At 48.1% G+C, this 13,090-nt stretch overlaps 1 protein-coding gene across 7 annotated transcripts in view; it reads right to left on the bottom strand.

Moving 5' to 3' along the window:
* The window catches only part of sptan1 (spectrin alpha, non-erythrocytic 1), a 25,835-nt gene extending 12,745 nt beyond the window's left edge, over window positions 1-13,090 (bottom strand). For 3 of the 7 annotated variants that reach the window (XM_053410864.1, XM_053410869.1, XM_053410870.1), the window contains exons 1-22: window positions 10,497-10,645; window positions 8,694-10,161; window positions 6,026-6,265; window positions 5,775-5,900; window positions 5,156-5,296; window positions 4,733-5,013; window positions 4,501-4,645; window positions 4,265-4,419; window positions 3,998-4,133; window positions 3,814-3,915; window positions 3,570-3,707; window positions 3,319-3,429; window positions 3,123-3,200; window positions 2,856-3,011; window positions 2,560-2,764; window positions 2,249-2,430; window positions 1,902-2,145; window positions 1,655-1,777; window positions 1,346-1,563; window positions 1,113-1,205; window positions 715-849; window positions 350-498 (exon numbers count right to left, since the gene is read on the bottom strand). In XM_053410864.1, the coding sequence (XP_053266839.1) occupies window positions 350-498; window positions 715-849; window positions 1,113-1,205; window positions 1,346-1,563; window positions 1,655-1,777; window positions 1,902-2,145; window positions 2,249-2,430; window positions 2,560-2,764; window positions 2,856-3,011; window positions 3,123-3,200; window positions 3,319-3,429; window positions 3,570-3,707; window positions 3,814-3,915; window positions 3,998-4,133; window positions 4,265-4,419; window positions 4,501-4,645; window positions 4,733-5,013; window positions 5,156-5,296; window positions 5,775-5,900; window positions 6,026-6,262 (3,155 nt within the window). In that variant the 5' untranslated portion in view covers window positions 6,263-6,265; window positions 8,694-10,161; window positions 10,497-10,645. Of the gene's footprint in view, window positions 1-349; window positions 499-714; window positions 850-1,112; window positions 1,206-1,345; window positions 1,564-1,654; window positions 1,778-1,901; window positions 2,146-2,248; window positions 2,431-2,559; window positions 2,765-2,855; window positions 3,012-3,122; window positions 3,201-3,318; window positions 3,430-3,569; window positions 3,708-3,813; window positions 3,916-3,997; window positions 4,134-4,264; window positions 4,420-4,500; window positions 4,646-4,732; window positions 5,014-5,155; window positions 5,297-5,774; window positions 5,901-6,025; window positions 6,266-8,693; window positions 10,162-10,496; window positions 10,652-13,009 lie in introns of those variants that run through there. The other 4 variants (XM_053410867.1, XM_053410865.1, XM_053410868.1 and 1 more) reach the window with 4 other exon arrangements.

Below are 13,090 nucleotides of genomic sequence, written 5' to 3'. Positions count from 1 at the left end.
GGGTGTTCAGGGGGGGGGGGGGTCAGTATCATGATCACAACAACACGCAGAGGGACGCTGGTTCCTACTCACAGCTCTTCCACCTGCTTCATGCGCACAGACACGCTGCAGGCCTCCTTGGTGACCAGCCTGCTCAGTGTCAAGCGTGAACACAGCGAGGACAGATCGAGTTATCAGACAGAGCGAGAGGACAGCAGAGGAGAGACAGACAGAGCCCAGGGGGACGGGCGTTAGTGCAAAACCTGAGCAGAAGACATCTACTGAAGGTAAAGAGGTTAAGAAGACTGAGAAACCAGTGAGAGACGAGTTAGTGGGCGACATTGTGCAGGTTGTGATGTGGGTTTCTTACTGGTTGTCTATCTGGTCCTGTCGCAGTGCGATGCTGCCGTGGTCGTCCAGCAGGTTCTCCCTGGAGGACGACTGGGTCGGGTCCAGCTTCTTCACGTACGCAGCAGGAACGAAACCCTGACGGTCGTTCACCTCCACCTTCCACCAGTCCTGCAGCAACGAGGAGAGGAACATGTGAACAGCTGACACAGGTGAGGCAGGTCCAGCTCATCAACAAGTCCCAGGACCTCTCACGTGTGTTGTGTGAGAAGCCTGAACCATCTCATTCCACTGAAGCTGCTGCACTGGACGAGCTACTTTCTCCCGGTGTGTCTCCACATGCTTCATCTCTGAGGAACTCTTTGTCTCCTGCAGAGTCGCACTGACCTTGTTGGTGCTGTTGAGCAGCGTCAGGATGTCTCCCTTCTTCATGGTGACCTCCCGGGGGCTCTTCTCCTGGTAGTCGTACAGAGCGAGGACCAGCTCCTTCCCGGTCTCGTCATCAGTCGGCGCCACTTGTTGCTGTTTATTAAAACAGACCAATAATCTGTGTCACGGATTTGTCTTCTAAAAAACTAGCTTTGATTATTAGAAACAAATAGTCTGGTGTTCAAAGATCTCATCCCGACTCTGCTTTAATTACTGATACGCTGGTGGGAGCTTGTGTTAAGATTTTAAATGAAAACGAATCTGTGTGTCTGAAGCCTGAAGCTCTGTTGAGCAGCAGCGACTCCTCCCTGAGTGTCGGGGGTGTGAATGAGGTGTGAGCGAGGACAGGCTCTCACCCTGCAGGACGTGGCCTGTTCCTTCAGACTGTGGATGCTGCTGCCGTAGGCGCTGAGGTCCGACATCAGGGCCTCGTGCTTCTTCAGCAGAGCCTGTGGAAAACAAACTATTTAGCACGACTGGGATAGAAACATGAAATAAATGGAGCTGGAGCTGGAAACAGCAGAGAAGGTCAGAAACGTTCTGTTAGGTCAGGATTCAGGAGAGAACCACACCTCCTCCCTGCACATACCTCAGCAGAGTCCTCGTCCTTTCCGTAGTCGGGACTCGCCACGATCGGCTCCTTCTCCCTCATCCAAGACTCGGCCTCGTTGGCGTCTGCAAAGTATTGCTGAGCCTGCAGAGAGTCCTCCAGGTCCTGTCTCCTCTGGGACGCTTTGGCCTTCAGCGTGTCCCAGCGTCCATGAAGCTCCGTCAGCTTCACTTTCACTTCCTCACCAGCAAAGTGTCCTGGGAACCGGGTCAGGGGACAACATCTCTTAAAAACATGTTCACTATGTCAAAGATGATACAGAGCAAGGCTTTGATTTGAAATGATTACCTTCCTCCACCATGGCCTCTCCTTTCTGGGTGACAGCCTTGATGCGAGGCTCATGACCGGAGATCTCAGCCTGCAGGGCCTGGTGCTTCTTCAGCAGGTTCTGGACACCGATCAGGTCCTTGCCTGTGGAAAACACACAACTCTATCAATCATCTGAAACTACAGCATCCACTTCACTTCTTATTTATGAGACTATATATGGACTTGACTGTGATCGTGTGGATTCTCCGGATGGGGAGGACGTTACCTCGGTTGGTGGAGGCAGCGATCGGCTCTTTCTCGCGGATCCAAGTCTCTTCATCCTCCATGTCTCTGAACAGCTGCTGCAGCCGGAGCGAGTCGGACAGCTTCTGCTTGCGGGCGCCCATGGGCTCACGCAGAGCTTCATAACGAGCAACCAGCGCCTCCTGCTTCTTGCGGATGTTTTCAGCATCAAAATGTCCGGCCTCTTGGAACTGGCGAGCCTGAATCGTTATGCCGTCGATACGATCCTGAGAAAGAGATTCACACAATCGTTTATAGAAACATTTACACGGCTCCATAGATGAAAACACAGTTATCAGTCATATCCCTCCTGAGTGAACAGCATCTCACCTGGTGAGCGGCCACGTCGGCCTCCAGCAGAGCGTGTTTCTTCTGCAGGTTCTGGACACTCGTCAGGTCTTTGCCGTAGTCGTCTGAAGCCAGGTGACCTTCGACCTCGTACAGCCACAGCTCGATGTCCTCCACGTTCCTGTTGAACTGCTGCTGCTGGTTGGCCTCGCGCAGCTTGATGCCTGCATCACAAACAATTCACACAAACACAGCTCAGTCTTCTGTAGGTTTCTTTATGAGGAATTAACCATTCTAAGTCTCTTTTAAATAATAATAACATTTTAAATGCAGGGTTATTGTTTTCCTCGTACCTTTGAGTTCAGTGGCTTCCAGCAGTTTCTTCCACTGGGAGCTGACCTCCTCCATGCGTCCATCCACCTCCGTGGAGGCGTAGTGTTTCCCGTCCAGCAGCTCCTGGCCGCTCTTCTGCAGAGCGTCGATGCGGCTCTGGTTGGCCGACAGCTCAGCTTCGAACGCCTGGTGCTTCTGCACCTTGCCCTGCAGGTTGGAGGGGTCCTGTGCTCCAGAGAGCAGAGGCACAAAGGTTGGAGCGTTCCACTGATTTCAATACACACACACCGCAATATCCAACCCTCTGATGAATCACCTTGTAAGCCTCGTCAGTGGCCGTCTTCATCTTCTCGTTGATCCAGCTCTTGAGCTCGTCAGAGTCCCTGAAGAACTGCTGCAGGTGGAACGAGTCCTCCAGGGCGGCTCGGCGGGACTGAGCTCGCTCATGCAACGCGTTACGACGGCTGAGCAGCTGAAGATTAGTGAGAGAAGACTTGTTGATCTTTGTGTTCACATCGAGAGTAATTACTAAAAGCTGCTCATGATTCATCATTCAATTTAAGTTAGACAAAGTTTTACTCACAGCATCTCTACGGGTGGCCACGTCCTCTTTGGCGTAGTGATTGTTCTGGATCAGCTTGGTAGCAAACTCGTCCAGGGCCTGGAGGCAAATACACACAGAGTGAATTCTGTTTCATAACAGCACCAGTGCAGAGAATGAAGTAAGAATGATATTGTTTCTTAAAACTGGGGACGTGGACAAAGTTCATGTAACGTACAGTGATCTTCTCCTCCTGGGCACTCAGAGACTTCTCAAAGTCCTCGTGTTTCTTCAGCAGGGCCTCCACACTGTCCAGAGAGTCCCCCAGGTCCTCGTTCAGGAGGAACGCCTGCACAATGAAAACACTACGTTAAAATCCATAAAACATATTCATGCACCAGACTTATTCTGTCCTGAAGACACTTTTGAACCCATTAGGACATAATATCCCTTTTGTTCTTCTGGTGCAGTGAACTTGAACGAGCTTACCTCTTGTTTACTCATCCAGTTGTCAACTTGCTCCGTGTCCCTGTAGAAGAGCTGCAGGTCCATGCACTGCTCATACTGCTGCCTGCGAACCTCCCACAGCTCCAGCAGAGACTCCTTCTCCTCAGTGAGGACGCCCAGCTACACACAAAACAACACAACAAGCAGTTTTAAACCAGCTAATGAGCCTCTGGAGACACGGGGGCATAACACCAGACCAAACAGAGGAAGTATGATCTCAAAGTACCTTTTCCTTGACCTCCTCAGAAGCGTAGTGGCCCGTGTTCAGTAAAGCTTGACCCGCTTCATCAGCGGCTCTGAAACTGTCCTCGTGAGCATCGATCTCTCCCTGAACAACAAGAGAACCACACTTCAAACTGATGTCGCTTCCTAATTCAGTTTGAAATCTACTTTTTGATGCAACACTTTACCTTGTGCTCCTGGTGGCGGTCCAGCAGAGCCTCGGCTCCAGCCACGTCATTGGCCAGTTCGTCAGCATTGATCAGGGCCTTCATCTCCGTCACCCAGCTGGTCAGGTCCCTGAAGTCAGCCGTGAAACGCTGCAGCCTGAGGGACCAGGTCACAAGAGGGTGAGCAGATGTCTGATGGGACTCCATCACTGAGCTCACACCTGCCTGTGGACGTGCAGCGTTCATGTTTCTAAGCATTCTGGGACATAAACGCATCGACCATTGTACCTGTACGAGTCGTTGAGGCGGGCATGGCGCTCGGCAGCCAGAGTGCGAATCTGTTCCCAGTTGGTGACCAGTTCGTCCTTCTTCAGGTGGATCTGGGAGGCGTTCTGTGGATGTGTCTGCTGCAGGCGCTCTGCATCACCGCCCAGAGTGTTGACCTGGTTGAACGAGCAGTAGAGGAGATTAGAACATTATGTTTTAGTTGTGTTTGTGTTGACTTTCTGTAGAGCAGGGCGTACTTTATCCTCCAGAGCAGCCAGGTCTCTCTCCAGACCCTCGTGTTTGCGCAGCAGCGCCTGCACACTGGCCAGGTCACGACCAAAATCATCAGAGGCCATCAGCTGCTCCTTCTCCTTGATCCAGCTGATGGTCTCATCCACATCCCTGTTGTCAGGATGAAACCACACATTCTGTGAGCGTCATCACACAGACACACTATCAAAGTTGTGCATGTGTTCCTCTGATGTTCACCTGTTGAAGCGCTGCACCTCAGCAGCTCCGAACAGCTTCCCCTGCCGCTGCTGGGCCAGACCCTTCAGGCGCTGCCAGGCCGCGTTCACCTCGTCCTGCTTACGCACGATGAGCTCGTTCTCGGGGTGACTCTCCTGGATCAGCTTGGCTGCCAGCTGGTTCACCTCGTTCACACGCTCCTCGTGAGCCGCCAGGTCCGTCTGGAACTCCTCAAACTTCTTCTGCAGGAGCTCCACGTGCTCCAGGTCCTGGCCCAGCTCCTCGGAGGTGGCCATGGTCTCCTTCAGGTGGAGGAAAACATTCAGGATGTCATCAGAGTGCTTTCACACAAACTTCTGTGGTTTTGTTTCCATAGAAGCTTTAAAAATAGCTTGTTAATAATGAATTGTTTAGTTTTCTGGACTAGTTACTGCTGAATCTGACCTTGTCACTGATCCAGTCCAGGGCATCCTCGCACTCACGCAGGTACTGGACCAGTTTCTGGGCCTGGAGCAGACGCGTGCCCTTCTCCTTGGTCCTCAGCAGCAGCAGGTCCCACAGGCGATGCAGCTCCTCCAGACGAGTCTGCAGCACACAGCCGAGGCCCACAGGGGTTTTAAGTTAAATAGTGAAGGAAGGTTTTGGAAATGATGGTAATTTGTAAAAAAAGGTTTCACCAAAATCCATTAGCAAAAGTTTTTCTCTGTATTTAATTAGAAAGTGTATGAAGGGTTTATAAATGTATAAAGCTAGGACAGAAGAGATGATCTGGAAGAATCCCCACAGCACACAGTGTCACACAGAGTCACAGCAGATCAACACCTACTAGAATGTACTCAGCCATATTGAAACTTGAGACTATGGGTCTCTGCTGAGTCCGGTAAGGCGTGTAGGACTGAACCAGATGCAGGAGTTAACAGTGGACAGAGCGTTCTGCTGCCTAAGCTCCTCTGAGGTTGTGTTTCCTCCTTAATGATGCAGAATAACTGTCCAGTGCATCATGATACACAGAATGTTACTGTACACTGATCCCATCAAACTGACAACAGCTTCATCGTCTTACTCGAATGATCTCAGAGGCGAAGTGTCCCTCTGTGATCATCAGGTTTCCAGTCTCGTCCAGTTTGATGATGGCACCAGCGTTGGCCTGAACTTCAGCTTCGAACGCCTGATGCTTCTGCAGCTTCCCCTGAAGAAGAAGATGCATCACATGAATAAACCTCATCACATCAGCCTGAGAGAACAGTGGAGTCGGTCTTCGAGTCAACAGACTGACTTTGCCACAGGGACTCATTAGAAACCAGATGCACAGACCTGCAGGTTGGACGGGTCCTTGTAGTTCTCATCGGAGGCGATCTGCAGCTTCTCCTGGATCCACTTCTCCAACTCGTCTGCGTCGCGCCGGAAGAACTGGAAGCTGTACGAGTCCTCCAGCTTCGCCCGGCGCGTGATGGACAGATCCTTGAAGCGACGGTAGCGGTCGAGCACCTGCTGCCGGCGCTCCTGGATGTCCTCGGCTGTCTCCAGCACTTTGGCCCCTGCGGTGTCCATCTTCTGAAAACACAACATTAAATGTGTTAGTAAGATCTGAACACACATCAAATCCACTGATTTACATCATAGGAGCTGAACTCTTCGAGCTCTGAAACATTCAATGCATCTACGTTGGTGTTTTACTTCCTATGAAGTCTTTTCCTGGAGAATCTTCAAAAACTAAATTTCTCTAAAATCTGTAAAACTTTGTACAACACAATAAACTATGATAAATGATCAAAATGCTGAAAATGTGTTCATTCATCAATATTTCTTAATAAAATCATTGAACTTACTGATTCAAACTATTTCAACTAAGAACATTTTTGAGTTATGAACATTTTCTCTGCTCCTCTCCTGACTCTCTGCCGCCCCCTTGTGTTATCAACACGCTTTTCACCGCACGTTATTAAATGTAATGACATCATCACAAGTGTAAAACTTAAATCAATTAAATGAATATATTTTCTTCCCTGTTACAACACAAATGTTTTGAATTGTCTGTTTCTCATTAAGAATTTAATTTAGAAGTTCAATTCAGTAGAAACATAAAGAAGCAGATTGTGTTACGTAAGTCTCGACACAAACTTGGCTTTAAACTCTGAAGCAGGATAGAACCGGTCAGCCTGTTTGTCCCCCCCGACCCCATCCTGTCCCCCACTGGGCACCAGAGGGGCCAGCAGCTGAAAGAGTGAAATACCAAACGGGGGTGGGGACGGAAATTCCACAGGCATGCTAACAGTAACCAGGCTTCCCAACACAAAGAGACTGCTGCAGTCAGCCTGTGTGTGCGTCCGGCCCTGGACCCAGTGTCGCCTCACGCTGAGGGGAAAGTCTGCTGGAAGCACTGGTGAACCACCAGTAACTCACTGCTTCTACCAGTGAGACAATGAGATCAACAGGGCAGAGAGATAGAGTTATTAGAACAGAACTAATAACCATCTGGTTGTTTTAACCAACAAACGATGAATAATTTGAACCAGACAGATAATGTAGAAAAGATGGGATATATGATATCTAGGTTTATATTTTACATAGAAGGTAATGTTCTTAATTAAAGTTCTATAGGTTTGTTTGACTTTATTTGTTATGTTTTCTTATTATTTACAGTTATTTACAACAAAATTTGTTTAAACTGTAAAATATGACACTCTCTCTCTACATACAAATATACATTGAACTAAATATATATATATATATAAATATATATATATAGATCCGCCCATCAGACGACAAAGAGGAACAGACGCAGATATTGATCCATCGAAACAAACCAAGGTCAACAAGACCCGAAGCACAATAACTGAGGTCCGCGCTGAGTGCAGGGGTGTGTGTGTGTGTGTGTCTGTGTCTGTGTGTGTCTGTGTGTGTAGAGGCTTTTTGTTGATGCTGCAGACAGGGAGACAATAAGCGGTGGACGTGAAAGCGTCTCCTGGTCCATGTCTATGCTCAATGGGAGGATTAGTGAGGTGAACAGATGAGCTCTGGTCCCAATGGGTGTCATTACCTCCACAGACACACACACACATATGCAAACACACAACACAGTCTCACTGTGTATACTGTAAGAAGATTAGGACAGTCGACTCACTACATGGCCTGGAAAATGTCTGCCAGCCCCCCCCCCCCCCCCCCCCCCCCCCCCCCCCCCCCCCCCCCCCCACCGACACCCCCAATCTGAAAACACGCCCTGTTCCCAGAGCTTAAATCATCTCAGGGATTTAACTGACCTCAGCCTGGTTCGGCAGTGATGTCAGTGAAACACACACATCACAGACACACACACTATGAAACTAGGAACAGGCACAGAAGTGTTCTAGAGTCATGTGATGCTTCTGGATGATGTGCACCATGATGTGTGTGTGTGTGTTTGTGTGTCTCTGTCTGTGTGTGTGTGTGTGTGTGTGTATACACAGCGTCACTGTTGTCATTTAAAATAACAGAGTGCTGGTGCTGGCTGGTCACATCAGCTGGAACAGTTTAACATTAACCAGCTGATGAGCAGTCTGTTGGTGTCAGTTGTGTCAGTGCTCGTCACAGACACTTTGTGAGAGAACAACATCTATTGACTCTCAGTTTATCTCAGCTGTAAATCTTTGTCACCGTTGTTCTGGCTGAGGATTTGAATTCAGAACCTTTGTACACAAAGTGACATAAACACAAGAAACAGCTGATCTACTTTCACGTTGCACAATCGGAGTCGCCTGCTGTGAATTAGAAAACTGCAGAAACACATTAAATGTTCAGTCACGTAACTTCTTATCAACTTGAAAATGACTTTCATGAAGTGACGTGTTAAAAGTGACACAAACACTAGAACAACAGGATTAGTGATCAGCTCTGTATTGACATCAGTGTGAGATCCTGTCTGCTGAGAGCTGGACAACGTCTCTGTTCCAACAACGTTCCATCAGAAGCTGTTCCAGCCTGAAATAGACAGAGCACTCACACAGCACGGTCACGCCTGATAACACTTCCTCCTTCTTGTGGCAGCAGATAACAGCTTTCCCTCTTTGCAGCCCACAGCTGCCTCGACAGGGTTCGTGCTCTCGCTCTCACAAACACCCACACACTCCCTCACCAGCCGGGCTGACTGCTGCACACGGATGGATGCTCATAGAACTCTCACTCCTTCTCAAGTCCAATGATCCACAGAAAGAGAAACTGCAACAAACTGCCGCTGCTGAAATCTTTCTGTTAGGAAATAATGCCGGAAAAAGCAGCTGTTGGGAAACTACAGCTGAAATATGTGTGTTCTTTATAAAGAGACACTGGTGCTGTCTGTGGGCTGAAAGGAACTGGAGCAGCTCACACCTCTGTTCCACATCTGTCCCTGAGGTTCTGCTGGTTCCTGGAGAACACGAGCAGCACAACGTCCAGTGTGAGAAACACTGAGGCTGCTGATGAGCCGTGGAATGTGTCTGTGAGGCGTGTCCTGCTGTTAATCAGCTGAACAACACACACACACACACAACCAGGGAGTAGAACAACATATCATCACACTAGGTACAATATGTAGTTATTGTTAACATAAGATTTCAAAGTACATTTACTAAGAATAGTTCTAAACTACAATTCTTCTTCCAAACTTGAAAACTCTGGAGTAGGGTTAGACCCTGGTAAGAGTAATATGTTTTAAACTAAGTAGTGTGGATGAGGCCTAAGTGCTGAGAGGAGATAACACACGTCAGTGATGGTAATGGTTATAGATTCACTCCATTAAAATGATTTTCCACATACGACAGGAATCTCCTGGATAATTGACTTCCTGGTAAAACCTAAATCTAACCTCTCACAGCGTCCTGTGAACAACAAGCTGCTGCCCCAGTTCCTCAGAGCAAGGCAGGTTGTGATGTTACTGAGGACGAATCTGAATCCTGATCCACACAGAACTTCACTGGAAACCAGAGCTTGTTGGTCCAGAACAGAACCGCCCTGCACCCGGCACTCCGCCCCAGAGACGGCCTCATCTTTCCAGGAGGTTCACAGATTTCACGGTTATTCTCCATGTCCTCTGTTTTCATCACAGTGGATGAAGTCACTTAGTTACAATGGAGGACCATCTGTTCTGAATAGGGGTCATGCTGACGCCATACTGGGCGGATGGAAGCTAGAGGAATTAGCAGGAAATGGGCGAGTCTCACGAGACAAGGAAAGTCTATTTCCTGACGGAGAGGAGGAGGATGAAGAACGAGTTGGAAGGAACCTTGTTCCGAAGCTTGAACTGAGCTCAGCCAGTGAAAACAAATATGCCCGACCTCAGTCATGTTGTCATTAAAGATTAATCTGATGTAAAATGCATGAGCAGCTCCTCTGGAGTCCCAGCAGCAGTCAGGTGATGCAGAAGATCACATCGATGTGAGAAGCCCGTCAGGAATTTAGAGCACACGCAGCACAGTGACTCAGCAGTTTATGGTCTGTTCGCAAACATAAAGTCAATATCACATTTAAATAGAATCCACAGTAAGAACAGCATTAATAACAGTACTGGCCTCCGATGTCAACGTATCTCAATGTTTTCAGACCACGAAGGTACATTTTCAAATGTATCTACTAAAGATACCTTTGTCTACTGCATCATAAGATGAAACCACATTTACTTTCATGCAAACGATATCACACACAACATGCAGTAAAATCCTAAACGTCCATCACTGAAGCACATGCACAGTTCAGATCTGACCAAAGTCCCTGTGACATTCAAATTAATAAATAACCACATTGCAGTTCAATGCAAAACCAAACCACACACAGGAGATGCTTCCAGTCGGAGCCTCAGGTTCTCTGGTGCTGATGTGAGGACGTGTGTGTGCTCTCCTGAAGCTGGAGAGTCACTGAGGTCTCCTCTCCAGAAGCAGAGCCAGGCGCAGTGCACCTGCAGTGACTACGCTGAACCAGAGAGCCAAGATGAAGCCCAGCCCATGCGTCTGTCTGTGACCCCTCCCTCCAGCTCCCATCCCTTTACTCAGCAAAACACCAGCAGCCTTCATTCTCTAGAATCTTCTTTCAATCCAAAAGACAACGCCACACAAACACACACAGAGACACACAGCAGCAACACAACCCTGGTTGTTACCTTGAGCCTGGGTTTAGTAAAGGTGGACATGTTGTGAGTCTGTGTGGGCCGGCTACACAGACTCACAACATCGATCGCACAGTGAGCAAGAAGCAATCAGCAGCGAGTGGTCAGAGGAAGCTTTCACAGCAAGGTCACAACACAGAGACCGGGCGGGGGGGAAAGTGGGTTCGACTCTAAGAGGAAATCAAACATCTGTGTGCTGACATCCAACAAAATGATTCTATAGAGGACTTTTGGACTGAAGAAACTTTATGGAGCAATCAAGCTGCAAATCTCACAAACGCACACACACACACACACACACACACACACACACACACACACACACACACACACACACACACACACACACACACACACACACACACACACACACACACACACACACACACACACACACACACACACACACACACACACAGACACAGAGAGCTGCCACTGTCTGGGAAATTAATAGGATGTACTGATATTTTATATTTGAATCATCAACTTGTGCATCAATAAGTATACATAAAAAGAGCAAATAAATACAACCAAATATATAGAGCATCAATTACAAAAATAAACATAATGCAAATCTGGTTATTATTGTGTAATAACAGTTTCCTAGTGCTAAATGCTAATACTTATGCACCGGTTGGATTCCTCCACTCAAAGTAGTTCATGGCATCATTAACCAGCTGCACTGTCATCACAGCACTGGTTCTAAACTGGCAGCACTGGGACCAGAGGCCTAGTTTTAAACTGGGTCATTGTCAACCTGTAGTTATAATGAGGAGGAGTTTGGTGAATAGAAATATGTGGGTGTTACACTCCTATTCCCTGTTTCTACATCTATATTTCTGGTTTTATCTGGATTCAATATATGGGTAGGTCTCTAATAGAATGTTAATATTATATGGATGTCTTACCTGATGTTAGGCCCTATAAAGTAAATAGTGATTTATGAATGTGGGCTATATGGTTAAAACTTGATCTGATGAAAAAGGATTGACACAATTCAATCTGTAGGTTTAGATATGAAAATGTTTTCATGTCTGTGGCCAGTCACTGTGCCCCCCCCCCCCCCCCCCCCCCCACCCCACACACACCGTGTGACGTCACTGTCTCCGCAGCTCGGTCTGAATTCCTCTCCCGATTGGACGAGGGTCAGTTGGAATGTGAGGAACTTGACATCCCCCTGACGAACCCATCTCCTGGGACACCCGGTCAGTGGGGGACATTGTCTTCTGGTTGTCACACACATGTGTCTCTACTGTCCACAGCTGTCCCGAGGCTGTGGTCTGAACTGGGACCACTCCTTAAAACCCTGCGGCCCTGACTCAGAGGATCCACAGCTCGGTGCGTGTGCACGGTGCACAGCTCGGTGCGTGTGCACGGTGCACAGCTCGGTGCACACAGTGTGAATTATTAACGTTAACAGTGGGAGTGTAACAGGAGAGCAGCTGGGGGGGGCTCGTGTTCAAAGGTCCGCACTGGGCGGCTCCCTCTCTCCACCGCGGCCCACTAGCTCCTGCAGCCAGGCTACACAACACCATCACTTTGTATTATTACTGTATTATTATGTATTTCAAATAATTCAAACCCAGCGCTGAGTCACGCATTCGATGGTGTTACTGGTGCTACTGGTGTTACTGGGGAGGTTGGGCAGAATGACCGGGCGAGCTAACCCACAGCAGCTCATGACAAACCTCTGCTAGCTAACGTGAACACATCTACATAAAACACACAACAACACAACGTGAGGGACGTTTCCTCAGCGGAACACAACACATCTGATAGATGGACTGTGTCCAGATGCTTCTGCTTCCATCGCAGGTCAATGGGAGCTAGCGTCATTTAGCAGGGAGGCTAATGTCACTGCTGTGTATGAATGTTGTGTTTTATACTGACAACGATACGTTTAACATGCTAACAAGCTAAAAGGCTCGTGCTAGCTCCCGTTGTGTGGGTGGGTTTCATCTGTTCTACGTGCATTCCATCTAAAGGGAAGCTAACAGCGAGCTAACAGCGGGCTAACGATGCAGGAGCTAACAGCAAGCTAACGGATACACAGCAGCTACAAGACAAACTGAGCTAACGGCTAGATAAACACATTACACTTGAATTCAAAAAGAAAAACACGATATACAAAATGCATAATGACATGTAATATATTCTATATATATAATACTAATAATTCGTACCTCGGTGGGTTTAGTAAAGAGCTGACGAAGAGCTGGTGTCTGTTCAGAAGGATCGACGATGAAGGATGAGCTCTCTCTCTC

The sequence above is a fragment of the Pleuronectes platessa genome, chromosome 19, assembly GCF_947347685.1.
Source record: "Pleuronectes platessa chromosome 19, fPlePla1.1, whole genome shotgun sequence".
Taxonomy (NCBI): Eukaryota; Metazoa; Chordata; class Actinopteri; order Pleuronectiformes; family Pleuronectidae; genus Pleuronectes; species Pleuronectes platessa.
This window is presented reverse-complemented; position numbering and strand designations above follow the sequence as displayed.